The 13,008-nt window shown below is 33.5% G+C and overlaps 1 protein-coding gene across 1 annotated transcript in view; it reads left to right on the forward strand.

Moving 5' to 3' along the window:
- Positions 1 to 1,699: 1,699 nt before the first annotated feature.
- crhr1 (corticotropin releasing hormone receptor 1) overlaps positions 1,700 to 13,008 on the forward strand; it is a 233,294-nt gene continuing 221,985 nt past the window's right edge. The window contains exon 1 of the mRNA XM_056453349.1: positions 1,700 to 2,398. Coding sequence (XP_056309324.1) covers positions 2,375 to 2,398 — 24 coding nt within the window. The 5' untranslated portion in view covers positions 1,700 to 2,374. The remainder of the gene's footprint in view (positions 2,399 to 13,008) is intronic.

Raw genomic sequence — 13,008 nt, forward strand, 5'->3', positions numbered from 1 at the left:
AAAGCTGAACAATGAGTTTGAGAAGTAGCATATATGTATGTGTATATATATATATATATATATATATATATATATATATATATATATATATAGATATATATATATATATAATGTTTTAATGAATAGATTTATTTATAAATAGTATGACAGCCCTAGTTGATGCTGTATATTATAATTATTATATAATATGTTGTTTAACAAAACTGTCCAGAATTTATTATCACTATAGAAGAATCAATAGACGGAGAGCTATATAGATTACGAGATAAAAAGAGCTAAAGGATAATATGATTCTTTAGCGTTGCATAAAGTATATAAAAGGCAAAAGAACCAATTGTAGCCCTGGGGAAATGGGACAATTTGTTTCTGATTTACATTTATGCTAAATTACATACTTTTGCATTGCACTGCATTCTGAGAAACACAGATAGCATTCTCCAAAGCCTTACAAAAGCATGCATGTATGCGTTGAATTCAGTTGCATAATTGAGACAAAATCCAGCATACTGTAGATAATGGCTCTCTTTCATATTGTACGCACCTAATAATGGGACAAATTGGCATATCTTTTGTCACCTCTCATTCAAACATTGTACAAAACCTTCAGCTGAAACTTCATAATAAAGATTTGATATTATGTTTAATTTCTGCATGACAACCCATTCGCTTAAGATACCGTGAATGAGGGGTTATGTGACTCAAGTAGCGCATCAATAATGTCTTGACTGTAATCAATGTGCTAATATAAACTTACTTTATGGCATAATAAGTATCTTTTCCATTGCTCCATTCAAATACTTTCCATCTCATGCGACCCACCCAAATAGCATATATATATATATATATATATATATATATATATATATATATATATATATATATATATATATATATATATATATACTGATGATTTTAAGCGCTGAAATTGCTCTCTGATTGCTTCAGACATGCCATTGGCTAATTTTTATTAGCATTATTTTTTATATTTTTAAACACTGGTGTAGGCGTGGCCATTCATAACGTGGTTGTATAGAATTTCAGGTGACAGTTACTAAAAATATTAGCTGTACAAGTCATGCTGTTTTTGCAAAGTATAATTTGTTTTATATTATGTTATTTTATAACTATAAACATACTGATTTGTAACGCATAGCTTTACCATAACACTGCACTTGTAAAGCTTTCTCCAAGGAAAAAAAAATCTATTTTCCTTTAATTAGAAAACCTAATTATACTTATATTTTCATCTTGTTTATTAGAATCTGGAATTATTTCCAGAAAGTCAGCTTACACCATTTCAAATGACCTTAAATTAAGGACAAATATATTTTACGCAAACATTACTACGGCATTACAATGTTGATTTCACATCATAACTTTAAAATGAAAATAAGTGCAAGTGACGTAGACATATCCATGTGTTTCAAATGCGCCCTGTTCCCGAGTCTACTCACTTCGAGTGCTCCCCCCTTTCAGAGCGAACGGGGTGTAGTGATGCTCACTTTCGAAAGGAATTCACTCATTATGAAGGCTGCTCGGTGTTGAGTCTCCTGCTGCTGCGGAGCGCGCGCGCGAGATAGATAGTGAACCGCCGGTTTGGTTAAAGACGCGCAGCCCGCGTGGGAACGGCACGGATTAGTTTGCACCGGCGAACTCTGCTCGCGTGTCAGCAAGACATCTTACAGTTGTCGTCACATTTACTCTCGGACAACAACATTATAGCCGCACGCGCGCAAAATCTCAGCGTCTGTTCCTTTTATCCGCGCGCAGTGACGCCTCCTCGCTGTCATGTAGGGCTTCGTGTGAACGCTTTACCGTTGACCGATGGGACACAAACAGAGGGTCACTCAGTGCGAGGACGCAACGTGAAGAGGATCCGCTGTGTTTACAAGAAACGAATCATTTTGGAAACAAGATCAAAATTGTGGCAGTACTTTTGGAAAAGTTCAGTTCCAGCCGCAGGGAGCAGGTCGAGACGCTTATCCTATCTGGAAACACTGACTGGGTGTCGGGCGTGATTGGTGTCGGGCTAAAATAAAGCGTTTTACACCTGCCTTCCAGGACCTTAAGTAGTCAAACTCAACAGAAGATTGTTTACCGAGGATTAAGTGCCCACCCGAATACCCCGAAACACAAGGATATGTCGCTTATATTAATAATAACTCCTCTGGAAGTGGGTGAAAATGAAGCAGCGATTCAAATGCGCGCATAATTCGCCCTGCTGATTTCCAGTTGTAAATGCTGCACTGACCATCTTCGGGGTGTAAATCGAGCAGAGGTCTGACACCCCGGAGCAGAGCATCCGGACAGCTGCATCTGGAGCACGAGAGCGCTGTGCTGTTTGAAGGTTTCTGCAGAAAAACACACTGGAGCAATGAGTCGCATCCTCCATCCACAGGTACGACTATTATCCAATCAAAGCATATTTTAGCTTAACTGATCAAATGTTAGTTATAACAGCTAAAATGACTATAATTCTTGAACATTTCATTGGTTAACTTTAATTGGTTATTATGCTTATTGGTTAACTAAGCTATGGCGTAAAATGTATAGAAGACTGCATGGCAATTGTGTTCTAAAACTATTGAAATCAAAGAAGAAGAAAATTTTTTATTACTCCTGAATTGTTTAATATGGCAACTGTTGTACATAAATATTATTACAATCATGTTTATTGTTAAAGAGACATTTCCCTGAACATCAAGCGCAAAGTGGCAGTTTGTTTTGGTCTCATTTGTCTCATTTAAAAAGGGAAATTGTTAACAGTTGTGTGCGATCTACTGATTTTTGTTGTCTTTCGTATTTGTAGCATTATTTTTTAATAGTGTGTTTTGTTTTGTGTGAGTAACTTGTGCTCCGTCACTTTGTTGTTGACAGATGATATAGAATAGAGGTTAGTTTTTATGCAGCACATCGTCTTAATTTTCCATAGTATCACCTGTGTTTGGTGCTTGCATCTTGTAAACAAAAAGATTTAATGCCTTAAGTATATTGGTATACTTACAGTCTAAATAATATATGCAGCTTTAAATATCGTGAGTGACTGCAAAGCATTGTGTTACTGGAAGTTGAACCAGATATTTTGAAACATTTTAGTCGTTGAAACATTTCCAAATGAGTTTGGAATTTAATTAATTTCTTCTATTGATAGTGACAGTATTATAAAAGGCTGTTTTTGTTCTAATTTTACTTAGCTTTTTCTTTCGTTTTCTTTTTTTTTGATCGCAGAGTAACACTTAATGGGTGTCATTAAACTATCGCTTGACACTGAGATTTTAAGGGAAGCCGTGGAGGTAATTAATGACAATCCTTCCACGAGGGAGATCATTGCCAATGTGACTCAGCAGTGTGTGGGTGTGCTATTGAATTCTGTAGACAGTAAATACAAGCACAGGACAGGACACAATCCCCTGCCAGTCCTCAGCTGAGCTGCAAGACATTCTTAAAAGAATGCAAATTCCAGCTTATAATAAAAGCTTGGCACTGCATCACAAGCATATCATAGATTCGAAATAATGCGAAATGACATCACTAAAAGGTAAAGAAGAACAGAGCTGTTATTTTTAGCCTTAAAAAGGATGCAACGAGTTTATCAGTCTCTGCTCTGGACCGTGGCCCAGTCTGGCACCATTATGAAGTAATGCGCTGAAACTCTGACAGTCAAAACATACAAGCTTTCCGCTACCGTTAATGTGCATTTTATCACTTTCAGCACTGTGGACAGCTGGAGCGGAGAGTGTTTTCCTCCGAAAAACCGTTTGAGTGATGATTGATCTTATGAAAGTTTAGAAATACTGACTGAGTAAAGACACGGTAATGTGATTTTTCCTTTGCAGCTTTTCCAGAGTTGTGAAACGTCCCACGTAGCTGGCAGAGGTGCAGAAAAGCAATTAGGATTTCATACAAGCACTAATTGACTTATATTCAACTTTGCATTGCATCAGCACATAAGTGTGCTTGCTGTGATCTAGCTGGGTATTTAAGTAAAGCGATATCCACGTTTTACTCCTTAAACTGAAAGAATGATTCATTCCTGGTTCAGACAACATTAATTCAATTTTGGCACAATCCATTTGGGTGTTGTGGTGCTTTATAAACAGCAATGGTTATTTTTGATAATTTAATCTTATATACAGTAATTTGCCAGTGGATGATAACCAGTGCTGTGCCTGCATCCTTTGATTTTATTTAAAATTCTTTTTTTATTTAATTATTTTAATTAATAAAGACCGGGCTTTGTCTTATCTGTGACAATGACCAATAGGAGAAGTTCTTCAGTTCTTCAACATGACAAAATGAAAGACTGATGATGAAGTTATATGCGCGTACTTAGTCCACTTTTGGAGTTTCTTTAATATCTGGTGGCTCTCTGATGATAGACATTGTTTGTTTATGCTCTAGTTCCAGAAAGTCAATTGCTTGTCCCTCTTTCTCAATGACATCACACATATAACTAAAGACAGCAGTTAGTGATTGTTCAAACAGTAACATCGTTGTCTGTCATTACACATGTTATTAAAGAAATCAAGCAGTGATTGTTCAGGAAATAAAGTACACTCAAAATAATAACGTTCGCTGTTTGTTCAAACAACTTATTTAAAATAAACTGAAAGAACTGAATTCTCGAATGTTTTTGGGGGCAACTTAATTGTTTTATGTTCAATCCACCTAAATTGGTAAAAACTGATATGTTAACTTAATATCTTTGCTGTCCCAACACAAATTGATTGTGTGCAACCCACCATTTTTTACAGTGTATAATTTGACGATTTTTAATCATGACACAGCAAATATTTAAGAGTTAAAATTAGTGACATATCAGTGATCATATTTTTATGTGGTGATAACAGCTTATTTTCAGTAATATGGCTGCACGATTAGGCATTGGCCTGTATAAGATTCTGATGGTATAATAACCTTGGATTAAATATCATGATTTCACGTTATTGTGATTACAGCTCTAAAATAAGTTGTTTTTTAAATGTCTGGGTAAAAAACAAAAAAAAAATTTCCTCATTGAACACAATATATTTTATTTTGAGAAACATTATAAATAGTTTGGAGCAGTAAACATGTCAGGCTGAATAATTAAAATAAATCATTAACTGCTCTCTTTATTAGTTTCAATAACACCGATTTCTTTACAATTTAAAATGGCATCTTTGGATATCTTTTTTGCTGGAGATACTGTTGTCCTAAAAAAACACACAAATAAAAAATTTTACACATACCTTAGGAATGGTATAGCAGACAATTTTGGCAGTTTTAAAGCCTCGACTTTTCCAAATCGGGGTATACCTTGATAACGGTTATCGTCCCATGCCTATCCACGATACTGGAAAAATCTGACATTGCAATATTTTGTTTCTTTGCAATATATATAAAGCGATATGAGTACAGTTTCACCAGATGACTTGAATATCTCTATTGGGAAATAATTCATTAATTTAGACTGATTGGCTTGATTGGCAGGAAATATTGCATCGAATGTAATAAATAAATTACAAAATAGATAATAACAATAGAGCAAAAAGAAAAGTGAATTTTATGGTTTTCTGCGGGAGTCTAACAGTATTCAGATTCAGAATTGGAATAATTAAATGTAAAACATCACTATATAGTCTTCACATGTAGAAATAATTCAATAAATGTAGTCTTTATTGAAATTACGAATGATACAATTTTGTGCAATGTTCATGCTCTTGAAAAACTAATTTCCTCATAGGAAACACATGCAAGTGATACATTTTAGTTCAACTCTGCAGTGACTCTACAAATCTCATGTGTTCCGAACTGTGGTTCCAGGCCAACTATAATCCCAAAAAAAAAAAATTGAGCAATGTGGCTATTGTGGTTGCACACATTGCGATATCGATGATGAAATGATATATTGCACAGCCCTATTCAGTTGTATTGCTTTCAGTCCAGTAAAAACAAACAAACAAACAAACAAGTGTTTTGACTGATGCCTTCCAAACGATGAGACATTTTCACCTCCCATTGCTTAAAAAGTGTGCTTAAATGTGAGAAAAAAGAAGACAATGGGAAAAGAAAGATCTCTATGGATCTTTGATGTGTTTTCTGCAGTTAAGGTTTACTAGAAATCAGTTAGCAAATGTAGTATTTGTTTGCATTGTGTTAGTGTAATCAGATTCAGAAAAAAAAAAACATTTCATGATTTCTTTTCATCCGCTTATATTGTTTTTCTCCTTTGAAATATAAAGAGTTCCAAGTCTGTGCATATCTAGAGAAAATTGCATAATCCGTTACAGTGAATATCGTAATAGACAATAATGTTATGTAGCCTGAACCAAACATAACTTTTAGCTTGCAGCTTGTAAGGTCAGAATGTCAGATCTGAGATGATTGACTTGTCGTATTGATGATTACAATAAAAAATGAGGCCAGAAAAAGTCCATCTGTGAGGAAGAAAAGCTTATGAATGTGTAATCTTGCCCTCTTTAGCCAGCAATGACATCATTATCACTCACTCTCCTCCTTCCACCATTTTCCATAGCATATTTACATCACGATGTTGTTTTGTCAGTTGCATTTACACCTTGGAACACTTGATGGGAGCTCAGAATTAAGGCTGCATGATATTGGAAAAATCAGACATTGCGATATTTTAGTTTTTCTGTGACCTATTTTGAGATACGTCTTGAGATGACAGATGACTTAAAGGGATAGTCCACCCCAAACTTTTTATTCTGTAATCATTTAATCATTCTTTACTTGTTTCAAACTAATGTTGTCTTTACGTAAACAATTAAGTAAAGTTGACTGAACATAACTTTTTGCATTTTGGTCCAATCACTTAAAAATATGAGTTAACTTAATTTATGTACCATGAAAATGCATAAACTTAAGATTTCAGATGTAGTCAGCTCATAATCATAATTAATCCTTTGAACAAAAATAGGTAATTTTCACAAATGTAGTCTTGACAGTAAAATTCTATTATGTGCGACCTTTTAAGTGCAAGGTCTTTTTTTAAATCAGAAAAAAATAGCTTCAGGAAAAAAATTATTCATCATAATGTGAATAAATGGCTAATTATTTTTTGTTTAAAATTTATTTAAAAAAAATTTCATTGTACATTATTACACACACACACACACAGACATACATGTTACTATATATATATATATATATATATATATATATATATATATATATATATATATATATATATATATATATTGTAACAGAATGAAATGTCTGTCACTTGTTTTTTGTTTTGTTATCCATGGAATAATCGAAATAAATATGCTGTTCTAATGCAACTACAGGGCACTAGAGGGCGCTGGTCAGACACCTGGAATGTATAATAGGTGAGTGGGTGAATGAAGAAGAGATTCAGTTGTTCAGTTGTGGTAGAGGGAACGCATGGTTCCTTGGAGCTATTTCAAACTGTTTGTATTGTGAAGTCCTAGTTGGGAAACTTACTGTCCAGTTAACTCAATATTTGGAAAATGTATTGGTATGCTGTCTGAATAAGATTTGACGCTTTCATTATGAAGTTTCATTCCTCAATTATCTGCAAGTCATTAAATCAACGAAAAATTAGATCAACATATTTCAACGCACGCGAAGTTTTTTTTTTACTCTGAATCAGTGACCAGTTTTTTGTTTTTTTTTTCGTTTTTTTATGCTTAACTTAAGGAAAAGAACATCAGTCAACAGCTAAGACATTTTTTTGGTTTTGTTTTGAGAAAAGTTTCAAAGATATTAGCGGTTTCTTAACTTTATTTTGGGTACATTATTCTTTAATTCAACATATTTTCCATCTTAAAAAAAAAAAAAAAAAAAAAAAAAAAAAAAAAAAAAATATATATATATATATATATATATATATATATATATATATATATATATATATATGCATAGAAAAAAAACACTGGTCACTGATTGGGAGTAAAAAAAATAAAATTGAGTGCGTTGAAACATGTTGATCTACTTTTGCTTTGATTTAACGACTTGCAGATAATTGAGGAATGAAACTTCATAATGGTGGTATCCAAAACGTCAAATCTTATTATTAAACGTCACAGCCTACCAATACATTTTCCAAATATTCAGTTATTTTGAGGCAATGAGTTTGCTCTATTAATTTAGTTCAGTCAACTTATTAGGGTTTTCAGTGTGTTTAAAACAAAATAATGATAAAAATGAATGATAAAAAACTGTAATTATTGACTTCCGTAGGATTTGTTTTTTCTACTGTTGAAGTCAAAGGCTACAGGTTTTCAGCATTCTTCAAACTATATTCTTTTGTGTTTAACAGAAGAAAGAACCCCATAAAGGTTTAGAACCACTAGCAATTTTCAATTTTGGGTGAACTATCCCTTTAAATACCTCAATTTGAAAATAATTAAATAGTTTTGTTGGATTGGGGTGACTATAGTGGAGTGAATCATGCCTAAAACTTGATAAGCAAATTAGAATCATAAATAAACAATAGAGCGTTTCTGGAGAGTCTAAAAGTATTCAGGTACAGATATTGAAAACTCTGTCAAATTTCTTGAATGCTTTAATCTCTCTTGAAATGCTCACATAGTCTCAGCCATTAAATCCACAGGGATATGATAATCTTTTACTCTGTTGTGGTTCAACTCTGCATGAACACCAAAAATCGTGGCTCCTGGTCTATTATAATTTAAACTCAACATTGCATATCCTGCGATGTGTCTATTGCGGATGTGCACATTGCGATATCGATGCTGAAGCAATATATTATGCAACCCTACTAAGAAGGCATCTTTTTTGACTTGTTTGTGAGTTTAGATCAGACTCTATGCAGGAAACAAGAGTCTGAGGTCAATCGCCCTCAAGGACGTGTGTTTGTGTGTTTATATTACTGCACAGGAAGAATAATTTCACCTGCACACATGACCGTTTCAGCCCTGTTAAACACAGGAAGCTTCTGTGAAATTACAATCAACCCAGTGCAGTTCAATAAGCACACTGGTCTAATTAACTCATCACAGAGATGTAAGAAGTGGAGAGGCTTCTCGGTCTCCACAGACCCAGGCGGCTTTGAGCTAGAGGTTTTAGCATGCAGGAAGCTTATCAGTTTCTCCTCAAGATGTCAGAATTTAAATGTCAGAAGCAGACAAGCCAGAGTCTGTTTTGTGCTTTTTGTTGCAGTCTGGATTGTTTGATTTTTGACGTCTTTATTTATTGTGGTGCCTCTGAGCTTTTGGATGGTGTACATGCTATATTTAGGTTCATGGAATAACTAGAATGATAAATACATAGTGTTTACACAAGCTGATGATATGTTACATTTTAAGGTGAAGTAATTACATATTCTGTGCTACTTTTGGTTACAATGAATTATGCACAATTACATGTAACTAACACTAAATCTAACCCACATTCTTACACAGGTATTAATCAGTAGTTAAATGAATAGTTACTCTGTAACTACACAAATACACTTGATCAAACTACTTGTCTAAAATGAGCTGAAACAACACAATTTTTGAGATTTCATAGGGACAATTTAATTGCTTTATGTTCAATCCACTTACATTTGTAAAAACTAATATGTTAACTTAATTCCTTTATGTTTTCTCAACACAATTCGATTGTGTGGAGCCCAGGATTTTTTTTTTTACAGTATATGTCACCATACACTGTAAAAATGCTGGGTTCCACACAATTCCTTCATGTTGTCCCATCATAAATCAATTACAGTTAGTTAACTTAATTGTGTTAACAAATTTAAGTGGGTTGAACATAAAACAATTAAGTTGTCTCAAAAAACCTCTCAATAATTGTGTTGTTGTTTCTGCTCATTTTAAATTAGTAGTTCAAACAAGCAGCAAAATAATTTTTTTTTGATTAAATTTAACCAGCAAAACTCTTCCGTTTATTGTAAGCATACTCAGTTCAGTTTTGTTTATTATGTCATTCAAAGCATCACAGTAGATTGTAATGCAGAACGGAATTGTTACATTGAACCCTGCAAGAACATAAAAATAAATCACAAGACACTATAAAAACTTAGTAAAATAAATAAGCTTTTGTAATTTCAAATTAATATATTAAATATAGTTAAATATAAAATATAAACTCATTTTAAAAATCGCAAAAAGGAATAAATAAATACTTAAATACTTATTGCACGGTTTGTTATAACAGTTATTAGTGCTAGGCGGTACAATCAGCATCATGATTTGTTGACTGAACACCATTGTCAATAATGATGAAAAAAAGTTTGGCTGTAGTTTTATTAAAATGTGGTGGCTGAGTGCGCACCTTGGAAGGATTGCCAAGAAGTGTGCGCATTTTCCAGGTACACCTAGTTAAAAAACATCTGTACTTTTTCGAATGCCACAAGTGCACCGCGATTCATGTAAGTAGAACTAACCAATCTGCTTCACACTTTGTATATATGCATTTCAGTAACGGCAGTTACCTCAGACAAGCACAGCTTAGTTACCTCAGACAAGCATGGTGCATCCAAACAATACAGTGCTTTTTACTTTCCTCCTTAATCTTGCATTGGAGCGGCAGCAATGGTTTGTCCGTTTGTCATCCTCTGAGAAAACGGATGATGGTGGTCTAGTTATGAGAGATGCCATAAAAAATGGGGAAGGAAACCAATCGCACGGGCTTGTCACTTCAGGTCAGAATAAGAACACACGCGAAAAGACTAGCAGTAGTGAGGAGATTGTAATTAAAATAGGATGTAAGGATGTCGTCTTTTTGGTTTCTTTTCTTGTGCATCCCAGCCACTAGCTTCCCATCTGAAAGATTTGTTTAGCATGGGCTAATGCAGTGATTCAACTTCACAATTTTAATGTTGCAATATGTATTTAAATAATGATTGATTCATTTACTTGAAAGCTCAAATTTGATCATCATAGTTTGTGTTGTTGACAGAGTTTAAGGATTACTATTGACACCTTACAGATGTTCATCTACATTTACCATGGCACACACTTACATTTTTTTAATCAAGTTTAAGAGTCTCTTTAACACTTATGTTTATTTTATCATAAAGAGATGATATATTTTGTTTAAATATTTAAATTTTTGTTGTTGACTATTAAAACTATTTGTCTCAGTAATGTTGGTAAATTAAAATAAAGTAGTTAATTCTTAATATTCCTAAGTGTATTGTAAAAAAAAAAATCAATAATTATCAATATCAATTGATGTGAAACAGGATATCATGATAATTATTCTTGAAATATTGCCCAGCCCAGTTTTAATATTGACAGTTAGTGCTAATTTGACTGTTTATACATGTATTATTCCATAATGGTTATCAATAATATTTAGGTAGAGATAATTCATATTTTCCTGTGTTTTTTTTGTGTGCTGGTACTTTGGCTTTGTTAAGATTGTCAAGATAAGTAAATTCAGTTTTAAAATAGCTGATCAAATCAGAAACAAAACAAGTCACAGTCTGAATCTGAAATAATATTCTTCCCTACTGTATAGTGGATGGAAAACAATGTGTCACAAAGTAATCATGTCTGTATTCAAACAGTATAAACAAAAAAACACCAGAATGGCAAGATGGTGAATGTAATTTGTTTCTAATGCATTCATACTATATAGAATGTAGTTTTTTAGTGGTTGATAATAAGTTATTATTTAATCAAAGTAAGTTCCTTGAGATTATTAAATTTTGGATGGAGCCACAGCCTTTATGAATGGATAATTGAATCATTGACTCAAAAACAGATTTATTCATGAAGAAAACAGCACTAATGCTCTGCTATTACTTTGTTTGGAACTGGTTTTGTTGGCAAATCAGAAAAAAACTTCAATCTCTCTTATAAAACCAGCTGGGAGAGAATCTTTTTTTAAAGGGATTCTAACCATTTCGATCCTCTTTGCCTTTAGTTAAAGTGCTGAATCTTTTATTCTTTTAAATTTAGCAATCATCCTTCGTGTGAACAGGATTTTATCATTCAGTTTTGAAGCAAAAAGTAAATTTTTCATGCACGATTGTGGTCTTTTGAGAAAAGCTGATTCTGCACAGATGGGGAGAGTTGAGGTTTATCCATTTCAAGCACATCCAAATGTATTCAGCACTCATTGTGTCTTAGCAACGGCAGGTACGAGCCATTTTTTTTTTTTTTCAATATCCCAGAGGTCAATATCATGTCTATGATTTAGCATGGTTCATGCACCACAGTGTCTTTCAGTGACTAATCAAACTCATATTGAGTATAAACAAAGATGAGGATTCCCAGCGAATATTTTCTTCCCATTGAGCTGAGAAACATGTTAAAAGACACCTTAAGTACCAAGAATTAGACTTTGTATTTGTATTAGACCTTTTTGTTTTTGATGACAGGCTCACTTTCTAATAACCAGTCCAAGTGATAATATTTTATTTTTGGGAAATGAAAAAAGTGGACCAGATGGCTATCTGATTGTGAAAAGGACAGGTGTAAATTGCCCTCTGAAATGTATTTGAGACAGATATAAGTCCAATTGCTCAAACCACTTCAGGTGGTCTGGGATTTATGTACTGTATATAAATGTACATTATACTCATCCCAAAATGTAAAAAATAAATAAATGTGAGAGCATGATATATGCAAGACATAGTCAGATATAGGGATCTATTTTAGCAATCTATGCGCAAAGTCTAAAGCGCAGGACGCAAAAGCATTAACGGCGTGTCTGAATCCACTTTTGCTATTTTAAGGACGGAAAAAATACGATCTGCGCTGCGGTGCATGGTCTAACAGGGTTGTGCTTATTCTCTCCCATTCCCTTTAGGAGTCAGTTGCGTCGCACCATGGTAAAGTGGAATGAAATGTGTCTCGCAGGACCAAGGTGTTACATAAATAAACATAAATATGGACATGACACTTGATATAAAAGCAATTTAAAAAGTAAAGTATAATTATCGCTATAAACAAATGCATGTTAGGTATTGGGTAGGATTAGGGATGTAGAGTAAGATCATACTTTATAAGTACCAATAAACAGGCAATATCTTAATAATAAGCATGTGATAAGCTAATACAGAGG

This window comes from Danio aesculapii, chromosome 3, assembly GCF_903798145.1.
Source record: "Danio aesculapii chromosome 3, fDanAes4.1, whole genome shotgun sequence".
In the NCBI taxonomy this organism is placed as follows: domain Eukaryota; kingdom Metazoa; phylum Chordata; class Actinopteri; order Cypriniformes; family Danionidae; genus Danio; species Danio aesculapii.